Raw genomic sequence first — 19,101 nt, 5'->3', positions numbered from 1 at the left:
ACAATAAGTTATCAGTATATTTTACTTACACCTGAACTTATTAACCAAAACATATCAAAACTAGATACATAAAACTTGGACATTTTAAACATGACTTCAGCCGACCCAAACACGGACTTTTCAAATACGACTGAGGCATCAATGTCAACACTTACTGCATAATACCAATCATTTAAGCCTAAGCAACCACATCAACAACTAAATGATAAGACTTTTAACCACAAAGAAATTTATAACATATCAATATCAATGTCAATCGATTTGTTCAGCAACATCAGTGAATGTTACAAACGTATGCCATGTCGATTTAACTCAATTCTCTTTTGAATAGATCCTGCATGGATAACTACACTCTGAATTATATATTTTTTCTTTACTTTAGTATATAATAAATAATAAAACATGTGTTGCAATTATAAGCTTAGTAAATAGCTAGTACCGATTTGGTATAAATATCTTTTTGACAATTGTAAGTTTGATAATTGCTTTACCCTTTCAAAATTGTTCAATCTATAAGGTCGTCTTCAATTTTTTATATCGGTATTCCTCATTGAACTTAAAAGAAAATGTATTCAAACTTTGATTCTACAAATGAAGATACAAATATCTTATTGCAAAGGGCAAATCGCACTTTGACTGTAAATAGAAATTAGATCCCATGCACAATTGCCATAGTAGCATCAGTGCTCGGCGCGTTTTGAACAGTATGTGGCCGGAGTGCTGAACTATAAAAATACCAAAGTGTTCTCATTTGATCATGATGGCTAAGATTTTATTAACACCAAATCTGTTATTCGAGTTGGAGCTTGTGTTTACCAAAAGATAGTCGGCATTCCTATTGGAACCAACTGAGCTCTTCTTCTCATTGTCTTGTTTTTCTACGCATATGACGTAAATATTAACCATTTGCTTCTCAACAGAATATAAAAAAAGCATGTATTAAGTAAGCCGCCTACCAAAACCAATAACAACAAGCATGTATTAACCTTTATGTCCTGTCACTAGATTGACAAAAGTTTTTATATGTGATTATATTGATTACAACTATTGTATTTTTCTTTAAAAAAAAAGATACTACAGTACATGTGAATTACATGAAAGGGATGCTGCAGTGCAATGATTTGAAATATAAATTTGCATTCATCATTGTCAATAAAAAATATAGGCATTTCGATAACGTTTACCGTATCACTACCACTAAGTCTTTGCCTATAGTGGATTATGATTTCCTTAGGGTTTTACCAGCATTTTAGCAAGTACCTTGGTACGGGCGCGAAACGGAATATAATAAAAAAAACAAGAACTATCTTTAAAAAAGATATCCGACGTATTTAAATTTGAGTATATGTTTACAACTATCATTTCGATAACCTTCAGAAGTACAAAGATACCATTTAAATAACGTTTTCTCTGTTTGTGTTCAGTATTCTCGGTCCTCGTACCTTTCTGTTTACATTGACCAAAACCCCGCGGAAATCTCACATGCGTAGGTGCGTTCTAAAAGTCAAAGTTTACATTAAAAATTATATAATTGTCCCGAATAAACAGCTGTCACGGATGCAAAGAGCTATTGGAGAAACAATTATTTTAATAAAAATATAAATATTTGTAAGATCTAGTCAAATATTTATAGTTTTTCACTTGCTTTCCATCACGATATAATTAACGAGACGTTTTTTCAAACTCAGCCAAATCACCCACCATGACTAGCATTTTGTGCAATCACAGAAAATATTTTCGAGCATGCGTATTCTGTTGCCATAGTTAAGCGTCCTTAAGTTCAAAGGGCACAAACCGAACCTATACCGACTACGTCGGGAAAAAAATGCATACATGTATAACTAGTTCCGTGGTAGAGAAACCTGTACTTAATATTGGGACAACTAATTTTATCTTCGATGTACTACATATTTTTTGCCGAAGATTTATTGTAATGACTACTGTGCATGCCAACGATCTCTTGTCATAAAAAAAAAAAAAAAAATAAACAAAAAGAACCACCATAATTCGGTATGAAAGTGACGTAAAAATAGTTTTCAAACTCTATAATATTGGATTGGTGTTGCTTCGTCCAATTTTCAATGTAGCGTTTCTCTCAATCGATTTATGACTTTCAAACAGCGGTATACTACTGTTGTCTTTATTTATGTGCAGTTTTGTCTAGCTTCTACTCATGGCTTTATATTGAAAACCTCGTATCACCTCCTGTTATTTTCATTATCTTTCAACATGTACCTAGAAATGTGATTTCGTCAGCTGGAATTTAAAAAAAGTTGCATTTCTCTAACCAGGTGATAATATTGGTCAGAATATTCATAGTTTACACCATGTCATTTTGTACCAATATATATGTAATATTTTCAAATATGTGTCAACGTCCCTGAACTCAGCCTACATATCAATCCTAGCCGTTATCTAATTTGAACGTGACAGTTCTAGTACAGCCTGTTGATTTTCCAATGCAGAAATTGATCTTTTGCTAAAGTGAACAATGCATAGCAAAATTAATCTTCTCAGTTAAAATATAGTCAGCTATTTTAAGGTACGTATGTTCATTGCTACTTGCATTATGCTGTAAAACTTACATGTCGAGCTGAAATAGCATAAATATGAAGAAAAAAATATACATTAATAGAATATAAACCATATCTGTCCAGAAGATTATCAATCCAAAATGCTTTGGTCTATTTATCTAGATCAATATTTGCAGATGTTACAATCAAAGTTTTAATGTATCATGAACACCAAACCCGTTGCGTACAGACCAAAAAGGATGTACAAAGCGTATCCATTGGATCAAATTTCTAAAACCGACAACTTTGTTGCTGAACAAAACCGAAAAAAACGTCTACCGGGTTGATATCCGTGTAAATTAATACAGAATAATATTTTTCAAGGTATACAACAGTATTTTAAAATTTGCGATTTCCGTTTTTTGGTAGAAAAATCACTGTTAAATGCAAAGATTGTTCAATTGAGCATGAGGAATGGTAGTGGTATGTAAACAATGTTTTGATATCATTGCAAACCTACAAATTATCGTAATTAAAGATGTATATATGATTATTAATAATCCACATCTGATTGAGAACGCTTGTTATAATATCACTATAGAATAAAAGCCATATCTTTCCAATGGACTAAAAGATCAAAAATACTTTGGTCTATTTATCTAGATCAACAATTGCAGGTGTTACTATCAAATAGGTGGAGGTATATTCTGAGCAACAACCGCGATGCGCTTATCCTGTTTAAAAAGAAGATTACAGGAGCCTGTAATTCAGTGGTTGTCGTTTGTTTATGTGTAACATATTTGTTTTTCGTTCATTTTTTTACATAAATAAGGCCGTTAGTTTTCTCGCTTGAATTGTTTTACATTGTCTTATCGGGGCCTATTTTAGCTGACTATGCGGTATGGGCTTTGCTCATTGTTGAAGGCCGTACGGTGATCTATAGTTGTTATTGTCTGTGTCATTTTGGTCTTTTGTTAATAGTTGTCTCATTGGCAATCATACCACATCTTCTTTTTTATATGCTAGTAAAGACCTGAATTATAGATTAAGTATGAGAATTTCGAAGATTTTTTTTCGCAAAGCTCTTTGCAAACATTGAATACATGACTTCATTTTTGCTGATGAAATACGTATAATGCACGCACGTTGAGTTTCATTGTACATAGAGATATACTTGATAAGCGTCATATGATGGAGCAGAGATATGTTAAAAGTTGGGTTGGCCAGTAAGGATATACAAGTAGTATTCATTGGATCAATTCATTAAACCCCAAAACCATGTTTTACTGAACGAAATCGAAAATCGTCTTCGGGGTTAAAACAGTGTAAACTAATACAGAGTAATATTTTGAAAGATATACAACAACAAATTGGAAGCTGCGATTTCCATTTTGTAGGAAAATCACCGTTTTGTGCAAATATTTTTCCATTGAGCATAAGTTTTGTGTAAACAATGATTTGATATCTTTGCAAGCTTGCTATGATCGTAATTGAAGATGTTTAAGTCTTTATGATTCTTAATAATCCACATCTGGTTGAGACCGCTTGTTATAAAATACCAAAAGGTTAAGACAGATTTGTGATTTATTTCTCATTTCCTTTAAAATGAATAATGTAAGTGTTTAAGTAGCATTCTAATAATAGAAATGAATCCCAATTTGTTTTGTTCATCAATCTAAAAACAGGATTTTTCATTTGCCTTATGGAATAACAAAAAAATTGTTATAATAGAGATTCTAAATCGTTTTAGATAAGTGTAAGAAGCTAGTGAGTAAGTTTAGACTGCAGTTTGAAATGCAAACCCGAACAACTTTGATATATTCAGGTGTTTTGTTTTTCCCATTTTGCTCGCGTTCAGACGTTTCTGATATATTCCTCGGTTGCATCAAGCAATACTTCAATTTTCCACTTGATAGGCTGGAGAATGCAGCACGTTTTATTCTTGTTAACGAAGCCAAGGTACCCGGATAATAACATGGCCAGTATAAAAAAAAAATTTGTATGGGGCTGACTTAGGACAACAGTAGTTTACCGTTCTTCAAATCTCTTGTTGAAGCTCACGAATCTCATGAATCGAATACACACACTCAAAATCGCAAAAAAACCCGGAGGGAATCGCATGAACTTACCCCTTCCGGAAAACATGAGATCACCTCCAGTTTTTGATTGGGTTCGTGTTGTTAAGTATTTAGTTTTCTATGTTGTGTCTTGTGTACTATAATTTGTCTTTTTGACTTTTTCGTTTGTTTTTTTTCGTTTTTAGTCATGCCATTTTCAGTATTTTTTTATTTATGAGTTTAAATGTGCCTCTGGGATCTTTCGATACTCTCTTCTCCAAAAGGAGACCAATAACATCGACAGGGTTAACATCTCCTGATAAGCATGCATAACCCGCCAAGCGATTGCAAATCGAATCGGGTATAGGAGACAATCGATGAAATAACAGAGCAGACCACTATCCTTTTATTATGGATTCATTAATATTCGTTGGATACCATTTTTCGTGGATTTCGTGGGTGCAAGGGAACCACTAATTTAAATATTCAACGAATTGCTATTTTTTAATGGAATGTATGCAGACTTAAAAAAAACACGAAATTAAATGTCCACGAATATGCAAGTTTTCCTGAAACCACGAAAATTAGTAACCAAAAAACTAAATGAAATCACAGTATCTAAGTATCTAAGTTTAGGTAGCACCGAGTACCCAAATTGCACCTATTTAGCAAAAACAGCAGCGGAAATCTAACAAGAATTCATAGAGACTACACAATTTGTATTTTTATGATTTGATACTATATTCATCTTTCAACATAGGTAAAAATATTAAGATATACACAAAACGATTACAGTATTTATCAACAGTTTACTGAAAATGCAAAATGTACGGAAACGTGGCCATGCGACGTCATCAAAACGTCATCTTTTTTTAAAATTAGCAAATACGATATGTTACAAGTATCCATTTCTTAATGAATAAAGAGTAAGCATGCACTATTATCCAATGGTCAAAATATTTGAAGAAATTAAACAAACGCTCTATTATTTGACTTTTGACGATGTGAATCTAAGCATGGATGCAATTTGGGTACTCCTCATTACAGAATCATTGATGGTTTGAATGCTAGTTCAGACCAATTTTTCTATGATTCCATATGGATTCAAAACTAAATTGGTGAAACTATATAGTAAATAACGATACATCTACAAAATAAACACGCAATGAAAACTTTCGTCTGAAGCATATATGAAACTGTCAATATAGGTGCAATTTGGGTAACCTCACGTTAAGCGCCATAAGATGGGGCAAATTTTGTGATACCGATAAGAAATGGATTGATAAACCAGATATATAGATATATTTTTATTTTGTATACATCCCATAGGTTGAATGTCTCTTATAACTTTTGCGTTGAAATATGAATACAGTGGGTTTGGTGTTGATATAAAAAAATGACGGGTGAAGTTTTATCTTTGAAGAAATTATGTCTTACTTGCACATACTTTGGTAAAACATATTGATTATATTTATCCTCACATTAATTATGGAATTATACTTTAATCATAGATAGGTTTTAGTCATCTTTGAAAATTGTAGTTGCGGGTTTGAATAGTCTGCGATTAACAAAACTTATAAGCAAACTTCTGTATCAAAAAGAGTTTTTGTTTGCCTCTTGAAATAGTTAATTGAGCTTTGATAACTTTACATATGACGTGACTCTGTACTTATACATACCGTCATTGTGTTATTTAGCCATGGTTAATGTTTGTTAATATATTTGTTTGTTTTTAGAGTGATTAAGATAATAGCACAATGTTGACTGCTGCACCCCTGTTGTTAACATTTTTATCTATTATGTCTGTTTGTTTTGTTCACACATCGTTGTCAATATAATGGAATTTTATGCGACTGTCATACAAGTGACAGATTTAGCTAGCTATTAAACCAGGTTAAATCCACCAGTTTCTACATAAGAAAATGCCTGAACCAAGTCAGGAATATGCCAGTTGGTATTCATTCGTTTGATGTGTATGAGCTTTTGATTTTGCCATTAGCTTAAGGACTTTCATTTTTAGCTCACCTGGCCCAAAGGGCCAAGTGAGCTTTTCCCATCACTTTGTGTCCGTCGTCCGTCGTCATCGTCCGTCGTCGTCGTCCGTCGTCGTTAGCTTTTACAAAAATCTTCTCCTCTGAAACTACTGGACCAAATTAAACCAAACTTGGCTACAATCATCATTGGGGTATCTAGTTAAAAAAATGTGTGGCGTGACCCGGCCAACCAACCAAGATGGCCGCCATGGCTTAAAATGGAACATAGGGGTAAAATGTAGATTTTGGCTTATATCTCTGAAACCAAAGCATTTAGAGCAAATCTGACACGGGGTTAAATTGTTTATGAGGTCAAGATCTATCCGTCCTGAAATTTTCAGACAAATCAGACAACCAGTTGTTGGGTTGCTGCCCCCGAATTAGTAATTTTAAGGAAATTTTGCAGATTTTGGTTATTATCTTGAATATTATTATAGATAGAGATAAACTGTAAACAGCAATAATGTTCAGCAAAATAAGATCTACAAATAAGTCAACATGACCAAAATTTTCAATTGACCCCTTAAGGAGTTATTGCCCTTTATAGTCAATTGTTAACAATTTTCATAAATTTTTGTAAATTTTTGTAAATTTTTAGGAAATATTTTCCACTGTAATTACTGCGCCAAGTTCATTATAGATAGAGATAATTGTAGCAACAAGAATGTTCAGTAAAAAAAGATCTACAAACACATTACCATCACCAAAACACCATTTTGTCATGGATTTATCTGTGACCATTGTTAATATGCACACAGACCAAGGTGAGCGACACAGGCTCTTGAGAGCCTCTAGTTGAATATTCCTCTGAGTTCAGTATTTTTGTAATTTACATTTTTTGATAATTGAAGGAAAACAATTTGGAATGAAATAGTCGTTAACAAAGGTTTTTAAACACTGGATAATAGATTATCCATAACACGGTATGAGACTCAGGTGATGTGTATTAATGGCCATCACTGTTTATGATATCACTACATTTGACAAAATATCAGAGCCATCAATTTTGTCGTTCATTTCATAATTACAGATAACAACTTTTTACTAATTCTCGAATCCATTTTCTCTTTTGGTAGCAGGTTACTTAATATGGAAACACTACCACGAAGCGATTATTTTTACGACGGGTGCCACATGTGGCACCGGATCTGTTTAACCTTCCGAAGAACCTGAGATCATCCCCAGTTTTTGGTGGGGTTCGTATTGCTTAGTCTTTATTTGTCGACGTTGTGTCATGTGTACTATTATTTGTCTTTTTGTCTTTTTCATTTATAGCCATGGCGTTGTCAGTTGGTTTTCGATCTATGAATTTGACTGTCCCTTTGGTATCTTTTGCCCCTCTTTTATTAAGTCAATAAGCTGTTAAAATGGAAAGAAACAAATCCAAGGCTAATTATTCTTGTCCTTTATTAAAACTTGGTCTGACTCCTTTTTGGTACCATGTCGCTGAAATTTGAAACGATGATTATTGTGAGTTTTAACCACTATATCGTCAGAAAAGTATTATCGATGTTAATTATATAAAATTAAGAATGGAAATGGGGAATGTGTCTAAGCGAAACAACCATAGAGCAGACAACTGCCGAAGGCTACCAATGGGTCTTCAATGTAGCGAAAAACTCCCGCATCCGGAGGCGTCCCTAAGCTGTTCAATTACGTTCATTTGTACTTTTAAAAATGTTGTTTTTTTTTTAGCTAAAATCGAGATTTATAATTGTTGATACATATTTGTTGCTTCAATTTGTATGGATAGTTGTCTCAATGACAACCATTTCTTGTTTCCTTTCTAATAATGTGATTAAAATATTTTAAAAGGTTTTGACATGAGCTAATGAATATCGTTTACATTTTACATATGAAAATTTTGGACATTGCGTAGCTAAATTTGTATACTTTTTAGTATGATTTAGGAAATAGCTTGATATGAAATAGACTTTGACAAGTAAAACAAATAAAATCGTCTGTCTTTAGATTTCCAAACAATTTTACTACAATTTTTTTAATGCATTCTAATAAAACGACTTAAAAGTAGCACAAGGATCAGAGGAAGAAATAGCAGATCTTCTGCTTTTACAACGAATGTAGCTACTACAAATGTTACCACTTCTCTGGTACTACTATCGTTGCTTCTCTTTGCGATTTACTCCAATTATCTAAGCTTCTTTTCCATATAAAAAATATGTCTGGTTCAAGTCAGAAATATGACAGTAAGTTTTTATTCGTTCGATTTGATAAGTGACTGGTCGCTTTGAATTTTCATCGGAGTTTTTTTTTTTGTTATTTTACTTTTTAGTACTGAATGATTCTTCTGCTATATTGCTGATGACTTATCTTATTTTAGCAGTGTAAGTGTTGTTACAATGTTTGCTGCTTATATGAAGGACCTCACTTTAAAGTCTAAGACAGTGATATTTCGATGTACATTTATAAATTATTTGATTTTTTGAAAAATTTCTCTAAATAACTAGCCTCTTAATCTGGTAAATTAAATGGAGCATAAATATCCATAATTTTATAATAAAATAAACTTATCATAGATACCAGGTTTAAAATTTTATATTGACGCCACACGCGTTTTTTTTTTCTCGAATGACTTCCACTATTTATTACTATTATATATATTCTCCTTATTTTGTCTTTATAGAATATATTAGTATTTGAGTTGTTCAAACTCCAAGCAAAGTTTACCTTAGATTGATATGTCTATTTGTTTATGTCATGTTTGGTAATATAGCTCTCCAACTATTTAGGTTCTTACATATCCTTGGCTTTCAAATGTTCGGCTTTGTGCAAACTCCAAAACAGCGGTTACGTCCTCTTTACTACGCTACGTGGACTTTAACGATATATATAATAGTTAATGTGCGTTGAGTGGTCCCGATGAAGGTTAATGAAGATGCCTCGGATGCATGAAAGTTATATCGTGTAGCCTCATTTATAACAGGACTATCAGTTCCCGAGATATCATCAGCTCAGAAGTCAAAACTTCGCTACTTATATGATATATAACAAAACGTTTAAAAATTGTTCGTTAATAAATTTTGAAATTACTAGTAACTCCCTCAGGCAGAGATGTCTTGCGATTGATATAGGTATTTGGTGATGCTGATTTTCCATGTTTGGTGCATTTCAAACAAATGTTTTAAGGGGCTTAAAAGTCTACGCACGCCTAAAGTAGGGCAATATCTTCTACATTCTGTGTGATACAGTTATAGTATCTTGTTGTGTTCAGAAATAAATATGACACAAGAATAGAACATTGCATAACGTTAATAATCATAATCAACATAGAACTTACAGATCAACCCACTACTTGGTGACCATGGTCCACGTGGCCGAGTTGTTTCAAGAGCTGAAGGAAAAAAATAGATAATTTTGTTTCGATCTTAAACAAATATATATATAACCCTAGATAAAATCGACGAACAAAGGCATTGCATGTACATCTACCACCGAAAGCTATATATTTATGTAGCCAAAGTGGTCCAGTGGTGTAGGGCACTGATCATGGTGCAGGCGATATTGCAACGATGTCTGAGACGCAAAAGTTCCGACTTCGCTGAGTGAAAAACAAAACTTTGCTAACACAAATTAAGTGATCCAACAACAATGATTGGCTAAATTTGAGACGAAACATATAGGTCTATAAAATATAACCAACCAGGCAGCAATTTTTATATGTAACGGATGATACTGCGCAAATAAGGAAAATGTTTTAAAGATTTGCGCAACGGTATTGATATAAAATGATGATATACGAAGATAATGTTATACAATCGTGTTGACAAATAATTCAGCTGAACCAATAGCCCTCGTCAGTGCCATTGGTAAACAGAATCATTTTCATAACAATGTGGACAAGACCATTTTTGGTTATCAATTGACTGGGTCAGATTAGGTGAACATTCGTCTGTAACACCCACTTGTCATATCGCACGTGTTACAGATATCTAAACTGTGGGGTCGCTAACGGTTTAAACAAATAAATCAAATAATACGAATAACGTGCAGAGGACTAAATCTTGTGTGTTTATTTAAATGTTGCAGCCTTAAACTTTCTATTTTTCTCATGCACCTGCATGCACTTTACTTTTTTATTCTATTTCAATCACTATTTGAAGGCGTCTGGCGTACTGAGTGAACGTAAAATCACTGTTATAGATAGCCGATGATGAACAAATTAAAGGTAAAATGAATCAGTATCATTATAAAAAGAAGTAATGCAGTTGTCCGCGCTGTTATGAAAACGATTATATATATATAATTGTGTGTATATAAAAAGTTAATATGTAAAGTTTCCACGAACCCACAGACATCGTTAAAACATTTCCAATAACAAACAAAAGTCATGACATTATTGTACGAAAAAAAGATATTTTCATAAGGGAGCTACAATTTCATTTTTTTTTATTTTTTGTGAAAAGGGGGGGGGGGGTCTAGGATGAAATTTCTGTCCTGGTTTTTTTCATTACTCAAAACTCCTTTTCTGTTTTTTTTCATTACTCAAAAACCTTTTCTGGTTTTTTTCATTACTCAAAACTCCTGTCCTGGTCTTTTTCATTACTCAAAACTCCTGTCCTGTTTTTTTTCATTACTCAAAACTCCTGTCCTGCTTTACGTATAAGCATGATTAAAAATACTCAAACATTGGTTGACTTGTATGCCATCTATAAAACGTTTTGATCAATTGCTAATTGGGAGAAGTCTATTGTCGTCAAATCTGTTTTATATGTATAAATTAGTTATTTTAAAGATTAATGCTAATGTCTCTGCCATACAAAAAAAGTAAAATCACAAAAATACTGAACTCCGAGGAAAATTCAATCGAAAAGTCCCTAATCACATGGCAAAATCAAATGACAAAACACATCAAACAAATGGACAACAACTGTCATATTCCTGACTTGGTACATGCATTTTCAAATGAAGAAAATGGTGAATTGAACCTGGTTTTATAGAGCTAAACCTCCTACTTGTACGACAGTTTCATCAAATTCCGTTATATTTACAACGATGCGTGAACAAAACAGGCATAATAAATAAAATAGTCAAAATATGGGTGCGGCAGTCATCACTTTGTTAAAATCTTAAAACAAACAATTTTACAAAAATCACTTAAGCATCTATCAAATCAACATCTGTTTGTTATCTTTGTCATTAGGCGGCTAGTTCATTGACGTTGTACCCAAAATATACTGTTATGTACAGTTGTATTTGATTATGTCTGTCATATTTTAAACTGTTAACATATGACTGTTAACATATGACAGACATAAACAAATACAACTGTACATAACAGTATATTTTGGGTACAACGTCAATGAGTAAGCCGCCCAATGACAAAGATAACCACACAGATGTCAAGAGGACGACACCACCAGTAGGCAAGGTATATAGTCGTATACAAAAGCAACCATAAAAAGCAATTTATAGAGGTATCAAAAAGCAATTTAAAGGAGATATTCAATGTTTATGTTTCATTTATGGGCATTATGTTTTCTGGTCTGTGCGTCCGTCTGTTTGTACGTCCGTCTGTCCCTCTTCAGTTTAAAGTTTTTGGATGAGGTCAGATTATAGTTTTTGGTCGATGTAGTTTTTGATGAATTTGAAGTCCAATCAACTTGACACTGAGTACACCTTTTCCCTATGATATGATCTTTCTAATTGTAATGCCAAATTATAGTTTTTATCCCATTTTCAAGGTCCACGGAACATAGAAAATGATAATGCAGATGGGGCACCCGTGTACTTGGGACACATTCATGTTATTAATGAGATACATAATCGAATCAATCTGTTGCTTTGGGCAATTTTTTCAATTTTAAAGAAATGCATACATGGCCAGTATCTTGACCACTGGAAGTTGCCATTATAGTCTTACCTGAAGGTAAAAATGTTCAAACTCATGTTCGCTGACCTGTCCATCTCCTATAAAAATCAACAAGCACATTCGGTTACCATAGTTATTTCTTAAACATATTAGGAATAGAAACCCCCTGATCAGTGATGGCGTTGATAACTGGTCCCTATGTAATGTAGGTGTCAGTTTTGCTTAAATTGGTCTTTTGTTTCATCTGCTATATATTTCTTTTCTGTATAAAATTCATTGTAAATATGTTGCTTTAATTCGTGTAACTTTTGTGTGGAATAAAAAAAATCATTGGACTTCCAAATTCGTGAGATAAATAACGTTTTTTTTATGATTTCAGTCGTGCTTCTGCTGTTCAATTAGCGAAGTGTATGTGAACATCTTTGATATTAATTTCTCATACTGAAGGATATAAATAAACAACATTTCGAACCGTAAGATGCGAGACATACATGATGTAGATATGACAAAAAAAGTCATAGTATGCATCTCCCAGAATATTCAATGATATAGGAAGATGTGGTATGAGTGCCAATGAGAAAGCTCTCCATCTAAGTAACAATTTATAAAAGTAAACCATAATAGGTTAAGGTACGGCCTTCGACACATGTATTTGATTTTTCTATGGTTTGTAAATAAAAAAATACCTGTTTGGTCCATTTTTGTAAGTAAGCTCAAAGCTTCTGCATGAGTAAGAGAACAATCATGATCAGGGTCAAATGCGGTAAATATTTGTAAAGCAATTGTCTTTGAAGCAGACGAGTGAGCTACGTATTCATCACAGGTAATCGTTCCGTCACCTTTAATCATAAGAACATTTTAACTGCACAAATAAAATGTAACGATGTCTTAAGGTAGATCCATGGTATACCGCCATCTTGGATTGTACAATCGCAGTACAATTTGGCAAAGTATAAGAAAATTCTATCTAAAAAATTATAAACTTATGATCTACCTTAAAATAAAATCTTGGATTTAGAAACGTTTTGACCACCCAGAAAACAGACGTATAGTATATGAAATATATATCTTATACTCAGAACGACAACCGGTCTCAAAATATACGTACAATTGTAAATCAATGACGTCAATAAATATTGTTCATCCTATTATCAAAATCAACGATGACGTCATTTATTACAATTACAAAACGATGTCCGATCGGTTATAGACTATTGGGTTCTCCGATAATCGATGAAAAATATATGATATAATTATTCGTTTTATTTACAGTTTAGTCTTTACTAATTTCTTCTGTATTCATTGTTTTGTTTTTGCAGTTGTGTCACCTAAAGAGGCATATATATACAAATCATGCTGACGTAGATGACTTATGAAAGTTAACAACACAGGACAGATTACCGTCTCAAAGAGTCAATTCAAGGAAGTTCGTACTCAATTTCAAAATAACAATCTTTCCATAGTACCAGTATATATTGATAGTGGATAAGTAAAGGACTCAAAAAGCGAAAATAAAATATAGGTCAATGTGCTTGTTTTCGAGATATTAACCATTGACCATCCCTTACCAAAAAATAAGACCTGCGGCGGCAAACATTTGCCGCAGCAAACATTGCCGCAAGCTTGCAGCAAACATTTGCAGCAAACTTGCCGCAACCATTTTACCATGCAAATGAAGGTTGCGGCAAGCTTGCTGCAAACATAATTATCCAATTTAGATTTGCCGAAAGCTTGCGGCAATTGTTTGCTGCAAGCTTGCGGCAATAGTTTGCTGCAAGCTTGCGGCAATTGTTTGTTGCAAACTTGCGGCAAACTTGCGGCAAACTTGCAGGAACTACACATATACCAATGTCATGTGTGTAGGCACATTCAATTTATCTCTTTCAAATTACACAGCAACATTTTTAAAAAGTCAATTCCTGTCTGTATACAAACAGTTTTTGAACAAACTCTTGCAAACTTATGAGATTTAGGAAAATACATACATGTTTCACATGCATTTGAGTTTTGAAAAAGGGAGCAGGAGTCATTCTCAAATGAAATCATTTACCTGTATTAAGAAATGAAAAAAGATAAATCTCAAATGTGTATTGAGTTTTCATCTAGGTAATAACTGCATTACAGAATTGAAGTTAATTTTAATAAACATGATACAGTACATCAGCTACTAAATTCAAACTTATAATAGCTAAAGTTTTTCAAACACACATACATGTATCTAGTTGCTTACTTAATTATGTATGATAAGGACATTGATTATTTTATAAAAACATGCAGTTCTATGAACTTTTTGTACTTACAAAAGTACATGCTGAGTATCCTATGTTATTGAACCAAAATGCCTCCTTGATCTCTATTTGTGAAATGCATTTTCCAAACACAACCAACATGACCTAGCCACAATTTCAAATTATTAGCTTCCAGGAATTGCATGCCCAGTCAATATTGTGTAATTCTGGCAATGTTCTGGCAAACATATAAAATGGTCAAAGTTTTCTGCAATCTTGCGGCAAACAGACAGAATGGTCAAAGTTTTCTGCAATCTTGCGGCAAACATTTTTTATTTTTTATAAACTTTCTGGCAATCTTAGGGCAAAAAATGATGTTTCTGCAAACTTGCCGCAAGCTTGCAGCAATGTTTGCCAGAAGTTTGCAGCTAGCGGCAAACATGTGCAAACACTGTTTTCTGTGTTCCTGCAAACTTTTTGTTTGCCGCAAGCTTGCAGCAAGTCTGCTGCAAGTTTGCTGCAAACAATTCAGTTCCATAAGGGATTCTATGATGAAATTTGGGGAATTTTCATAGCTTTATCATTGACCTTTATCATTGCCAGTTTTAGTTCTCAAAAACTATTAAAAAAAATTACAAAAATGTTTTTTTTTACAAATGGCTTATAATCATACATGTAAAAGATATATAAAAAGAAAAAATGGGGGTCAATGGGCAAATTGTTTTAAAGCATTTAAATAGATAAAACCAGAGGATTTCGAAAATCTGACAAAAATTCCAAAACATGACAAGCGAATTTCCTTAAACAAGATTAAAGAACAAACAAGGTTCTGTAAACGACAACAAGAGAATCAATGACAACATATTATCAATTTGATTAAATTACATGCTATCCTGTTTGTTTCACATTTTATTTTTCAAAGTCGTGAGTCAAAGATTTGGAGGTCAATTAGTGATTTAAAAAAAAAACTTTGATTAAAGGGTCATAAAATCGACCATCGATTTTGGAGTCCTATTGAAGTATGTATTATATATATATATATTATTACAAACCATCAGTGTCGTCAACCTTTAAAACAGCCTCGTATTCGTTGGTTTCCAATATTCCGTCTTTATTCGTGTCAAGACGAGCAAACCCTTTCGCTACCAATACATTCAAATCATGTCCATGGACATCGACCTGACTGTAAAAAAAGCAATGTATTTGCAAGAACATGGGGTTGTCTCATGGGTTAGTTTCTCTGATATAACTTCAATAAAGGCAACAGTTGTATATTGCTGTTCAATAATTTGTATTTATCTCAATGTCATGAAAATCACGTGCTATTATCGTACACTACTCTGCTGTCGATTTATATGTATACTTTATAATATTTTGACCTCTTGTACACGTTTGTGTCTAAGGAAATAAAATATTTTGTCTTTTGTCTTGTCTAAAAAATGATAAATTGTCAAATTGACAGGGGATTATCATTTCAGTAGAAAAATTCGGGAGAATATACACTGCATGACTCATAGACTTTTCTATTTAAAGTATCCAAATAGGTACGTACTTCCTGTAAGAACATGCTATTTATTCTAGTAAAATGTATTAGGATTCGTTTGATTGAGTGTTATGTAGATATTGTTTTACTAATCATGTTCGCTTTTTCACAATCGGCTATGTTTCTGTTGACTTTGGTTAGTTTTCACTGAGAAACACAACGGTATCGTAAGTGGAGCAGGATCTGCTTATCCTTCTGGAGCACATAAGATTGTTGGTGGGGTACATGTAGCTCAGTCTTCAGTTTTCTATGTAGTATTTTGTAAACTTGTTGGTCTTTTCACAGTCTTTCGTGTTTTTTTTCGCCATAACGATGCCAGTTTCCTAAGAGTTTTGAATGTTACCATTAAGTTGGTAGTAGTCTCTTTTTTGAAGCTAATAGCTAAGACCTTTTTTTTAAATGGGGAAAATGGTACAGGAAAGTAAGAAATTCTTATAAGGATTCGATTGACGATTGATTTATTTGTAGATCTTATCGAACTGCTGATTAAATTTTCTGTCTTTCTGTTATTATAATTTTCAAGATAAAGCAAGAGCTTAACATAGAAAAAAATTGCCAATTGAAGACGTCATAGCGCCTTTAATGTCAGTCAGATTGACGTTTTTGCAAATCTTAAATTTTGATAAATATATGATTATGACTTACCAATAAGCATATCCAAAAAGTAGGGATAATACGAGGAGCAACTGCATGGTGATCTAAAACAGAATGACAAACAAATATTTAGTGCTTGAATGTTTTTCTGACAACAAAAGATTGAGAATGGAAACGGGTAATGTGTTAAAGAGATAACTATTCGACCAAAGAGCAGAAAATAGCTGAAGGTCACCAATGGGTCAATATTTGTTTTGATTATTGAGTGTGTTCATAAGTTTATTTGGACGTGTTTCCAAGTCCACACGGACGTATTCCATGTTCTATATTGGTATAGCCTAAGTTTATATGGAAGTACTTCTAAGTACATGAACGTATATCTACGTCTACATTAACGTATTTCTAAGTCAACATGAACGTCGTATTTCCAAGTCTACATGAACGTATATCTCAGTTGAAATATAAGTCTTTCTAAGTCTACATGAACTTATTTCTAAGTCTGCAATGACATATTCCTTCGTCTACATGTGTATCTTAAGAATAAATGGGCATGTTATGTACTTAAACAAATTTTACGTATTTCCAAGTCGATGTCGTCTCAGTCCGAAGTATAAATGGACTCAATAGTAAGGCTATATGGGCGTTTTTCTAAGTCTTTATAACTATATATTTCAAGTGATCAGGCAGTTAGTATTCCTATTGCACTAGTTGTCCTCATGCTCCATTTGTTGATTGCACAATGTATATATTCATTACCGTCGTCTTTTATTATATTAAGAAATTTAATTTAATTTACTTTTTTTAACTGTTCCAGAAATGAATGTTTATTTACAAATATCAGACTAAACCAAATTCTTTAATAATTTTCTGATATTTTGAAAAAAAAACCCCAAAAAACCCTAAAAGAATCATATCATATAGCAATTTAAAATTTGATGAAATTAATATCTCAAAGAAACAGTAAAATTTGAAGTAGAAATAACACATCTGGCAGTGTAAGTTTAAAAAGATATCTAAAACGATATAAATTTAGGACTCACCTTGATCCAAAGAGAAGACTTACAAAGACTAGACTAGACTGGTATTCAAAGCTTAGTCATTAGTCTTATCTCTCACGCAGGTAATAAATGACAAATCACGTTTTCTTTAGTTTGGATGACCTTAGTTACACTTTCCTTAGTTAGAAATAGTCCTCATTATTTCAAGTCATGATTTCATTGATGCTATTATATATGTATTGTAATATATTTTGTCTCCACACGTTAATCTTGTTAGCTGAAACGAAAAACAATTACAGGCAACATTGCATGCATTGTCCTTTTAATGGTCAATCAAATGGCAGATTAAAGAGAATACATACCAATAATACGCAAATATCAACCGTTATAACAATTGTTAATTATCTAATAGTTATATTTTCAGAAGATGACAGTGCACTTGTCGACCAGAAACCATAACTGCTTTTATAATTAAAAGAACAGAACTAGCGAAGGCAAAACAACATAATTGCGAAATCGAACAGGAGTCCAGTCTAACTGCAAAATATAACGAGGTCGCTATATTGTTTAGGATATACCTCAAACGATTATAAATTTTTGCTAGCATTCGGAAGCTAGTACATTTCAGATTGCAGACAGACAAGTGAAAAGAACAATAAGTCTTGCTTGACAACACAATTATTTTCTATGTTTCACAAATATGCTTAAAATGATAGCCTTGTTTTACTATCTGAAAGTATAATTGATATAAATGATCCCTATTATATCATCAACAATGTTTTAATTTGTGTAAACTATATATACATTTAAGTGTGTGAAAATTACGGGGTATTGTTTTATGTTTACCAGTTCAAACACAGTTCATTGTCAACAATTATGTTTCGTTCAACGAAATTATGGATATATTGGGTGAGAAAACATATAACGACTGGCAGAATAAGTTGAAAGCATGATCAAAAGGAATAATAATGTCATTATAAAGTATTAAGTCTTTGGTTTATACTTAAAGCCATATGATAATTCACTTGATTTTTCTACTATAAAATGCTTGTACAAGGACTGTCTTTTAACTTAAAATCCTGAGTTTTATCAAAATCTGCTGAAATGAACTGTTATTGAATTATGAATCATCTTCCCGTACTGCTTATTCGCCGAAAATATTTTCATATGCAGTGACCTTTCGTTAGAACTTCGGCAAAACCAGATATTTAATACGCGATCATCATTCGTTAAATGAAATATTTTTGTCGATTAAACTTTATGGATTTGTAATAATTGTAATAAAAAGCGCACACAGAGGCCTTA

The 19,101-nt window shown here is 32.8% G+C and overlaps 1 protein-coding gene across 1 annotated transcript; it reads right to left on the bottom strand.

The window, feature by feature from the left end:
- Positions 1 to 7,993: 7,993 nt before the first annotated feature.
- On the bottom strand, positions 7,994 to 17,941 carry LOC143063946 (uncharacterized). The gene is made up of 7 exons (XM_076236407.1): positions 17,839 to 17,941; positions 16,850 to 16,902; positions 15,714 to 15,844; positions 13,120 to 13,272; positions 12,485 to 12,531; positions 9,902 to 9,955; positions 7,994 to 8,049 (listed from the first exon to the last, which is right to left on the bottom strand). Exons 2-6 carry the CDS (start codon positions 16,894 to 16,896, stop codon positions 9,905 to 9,907), a joined length of 429 nt encoding a protein of 142 aa, XP_076092522.1. The 5' UTR covers positions 16,897 to 16,902; positions 17,839 to 17,941; the 3' UTR covers positions 7,994 to 8,049; positions 9,902 to 9,904.
- Positions 17,942 to 19,101: the final 1,160 nt, after the last annotated feature.

This window comes from Mytilus galloprovincialis, chromosome 2, assembly GCF_965363235.1.
Source record: "Mytilus galloprovincialis chromosome 2, xbMytGall1.hap1.1, whole genome shotgun sequence".
NCBI classification, from domain to species: Eukaryota; Metazoa; Mollusca; class Bivalvia; order Mytilida; family Mytilidae; genus Mytilus; species Mytilus galloprovincialis.
This window is presented reverse-complemented; position numbering and strand designations above follow the sequence as displayed.

What these genes read in the sequence shown, in the direction of transcription:
- LOC143063946 (XM_076236407.1), bottom strand. Translation starts at nt 16,896, where the DNA reads ATGCAGTTGCTCCTCGTATTATCCCTACTTTTTGGATATGCTTATTG. An exon ending in AAAGGTTGACGACACTGATG is followed by an intron (nt 13,273 to 15,713) that starts GTTTGTAATAAT and finishes TTATGATTAAAG; the next exon opens with GTGACGGAACGATTACCTGT. An exon ending in TTGAACATTTTTACCTTCAG is followed by an intron (nt 9,956 to 12,484) that starts GTAAGACTATAA and finishes TTTTTCCTTCAG; the next exon opens with CTCTTGAAACAACTCGGCCA.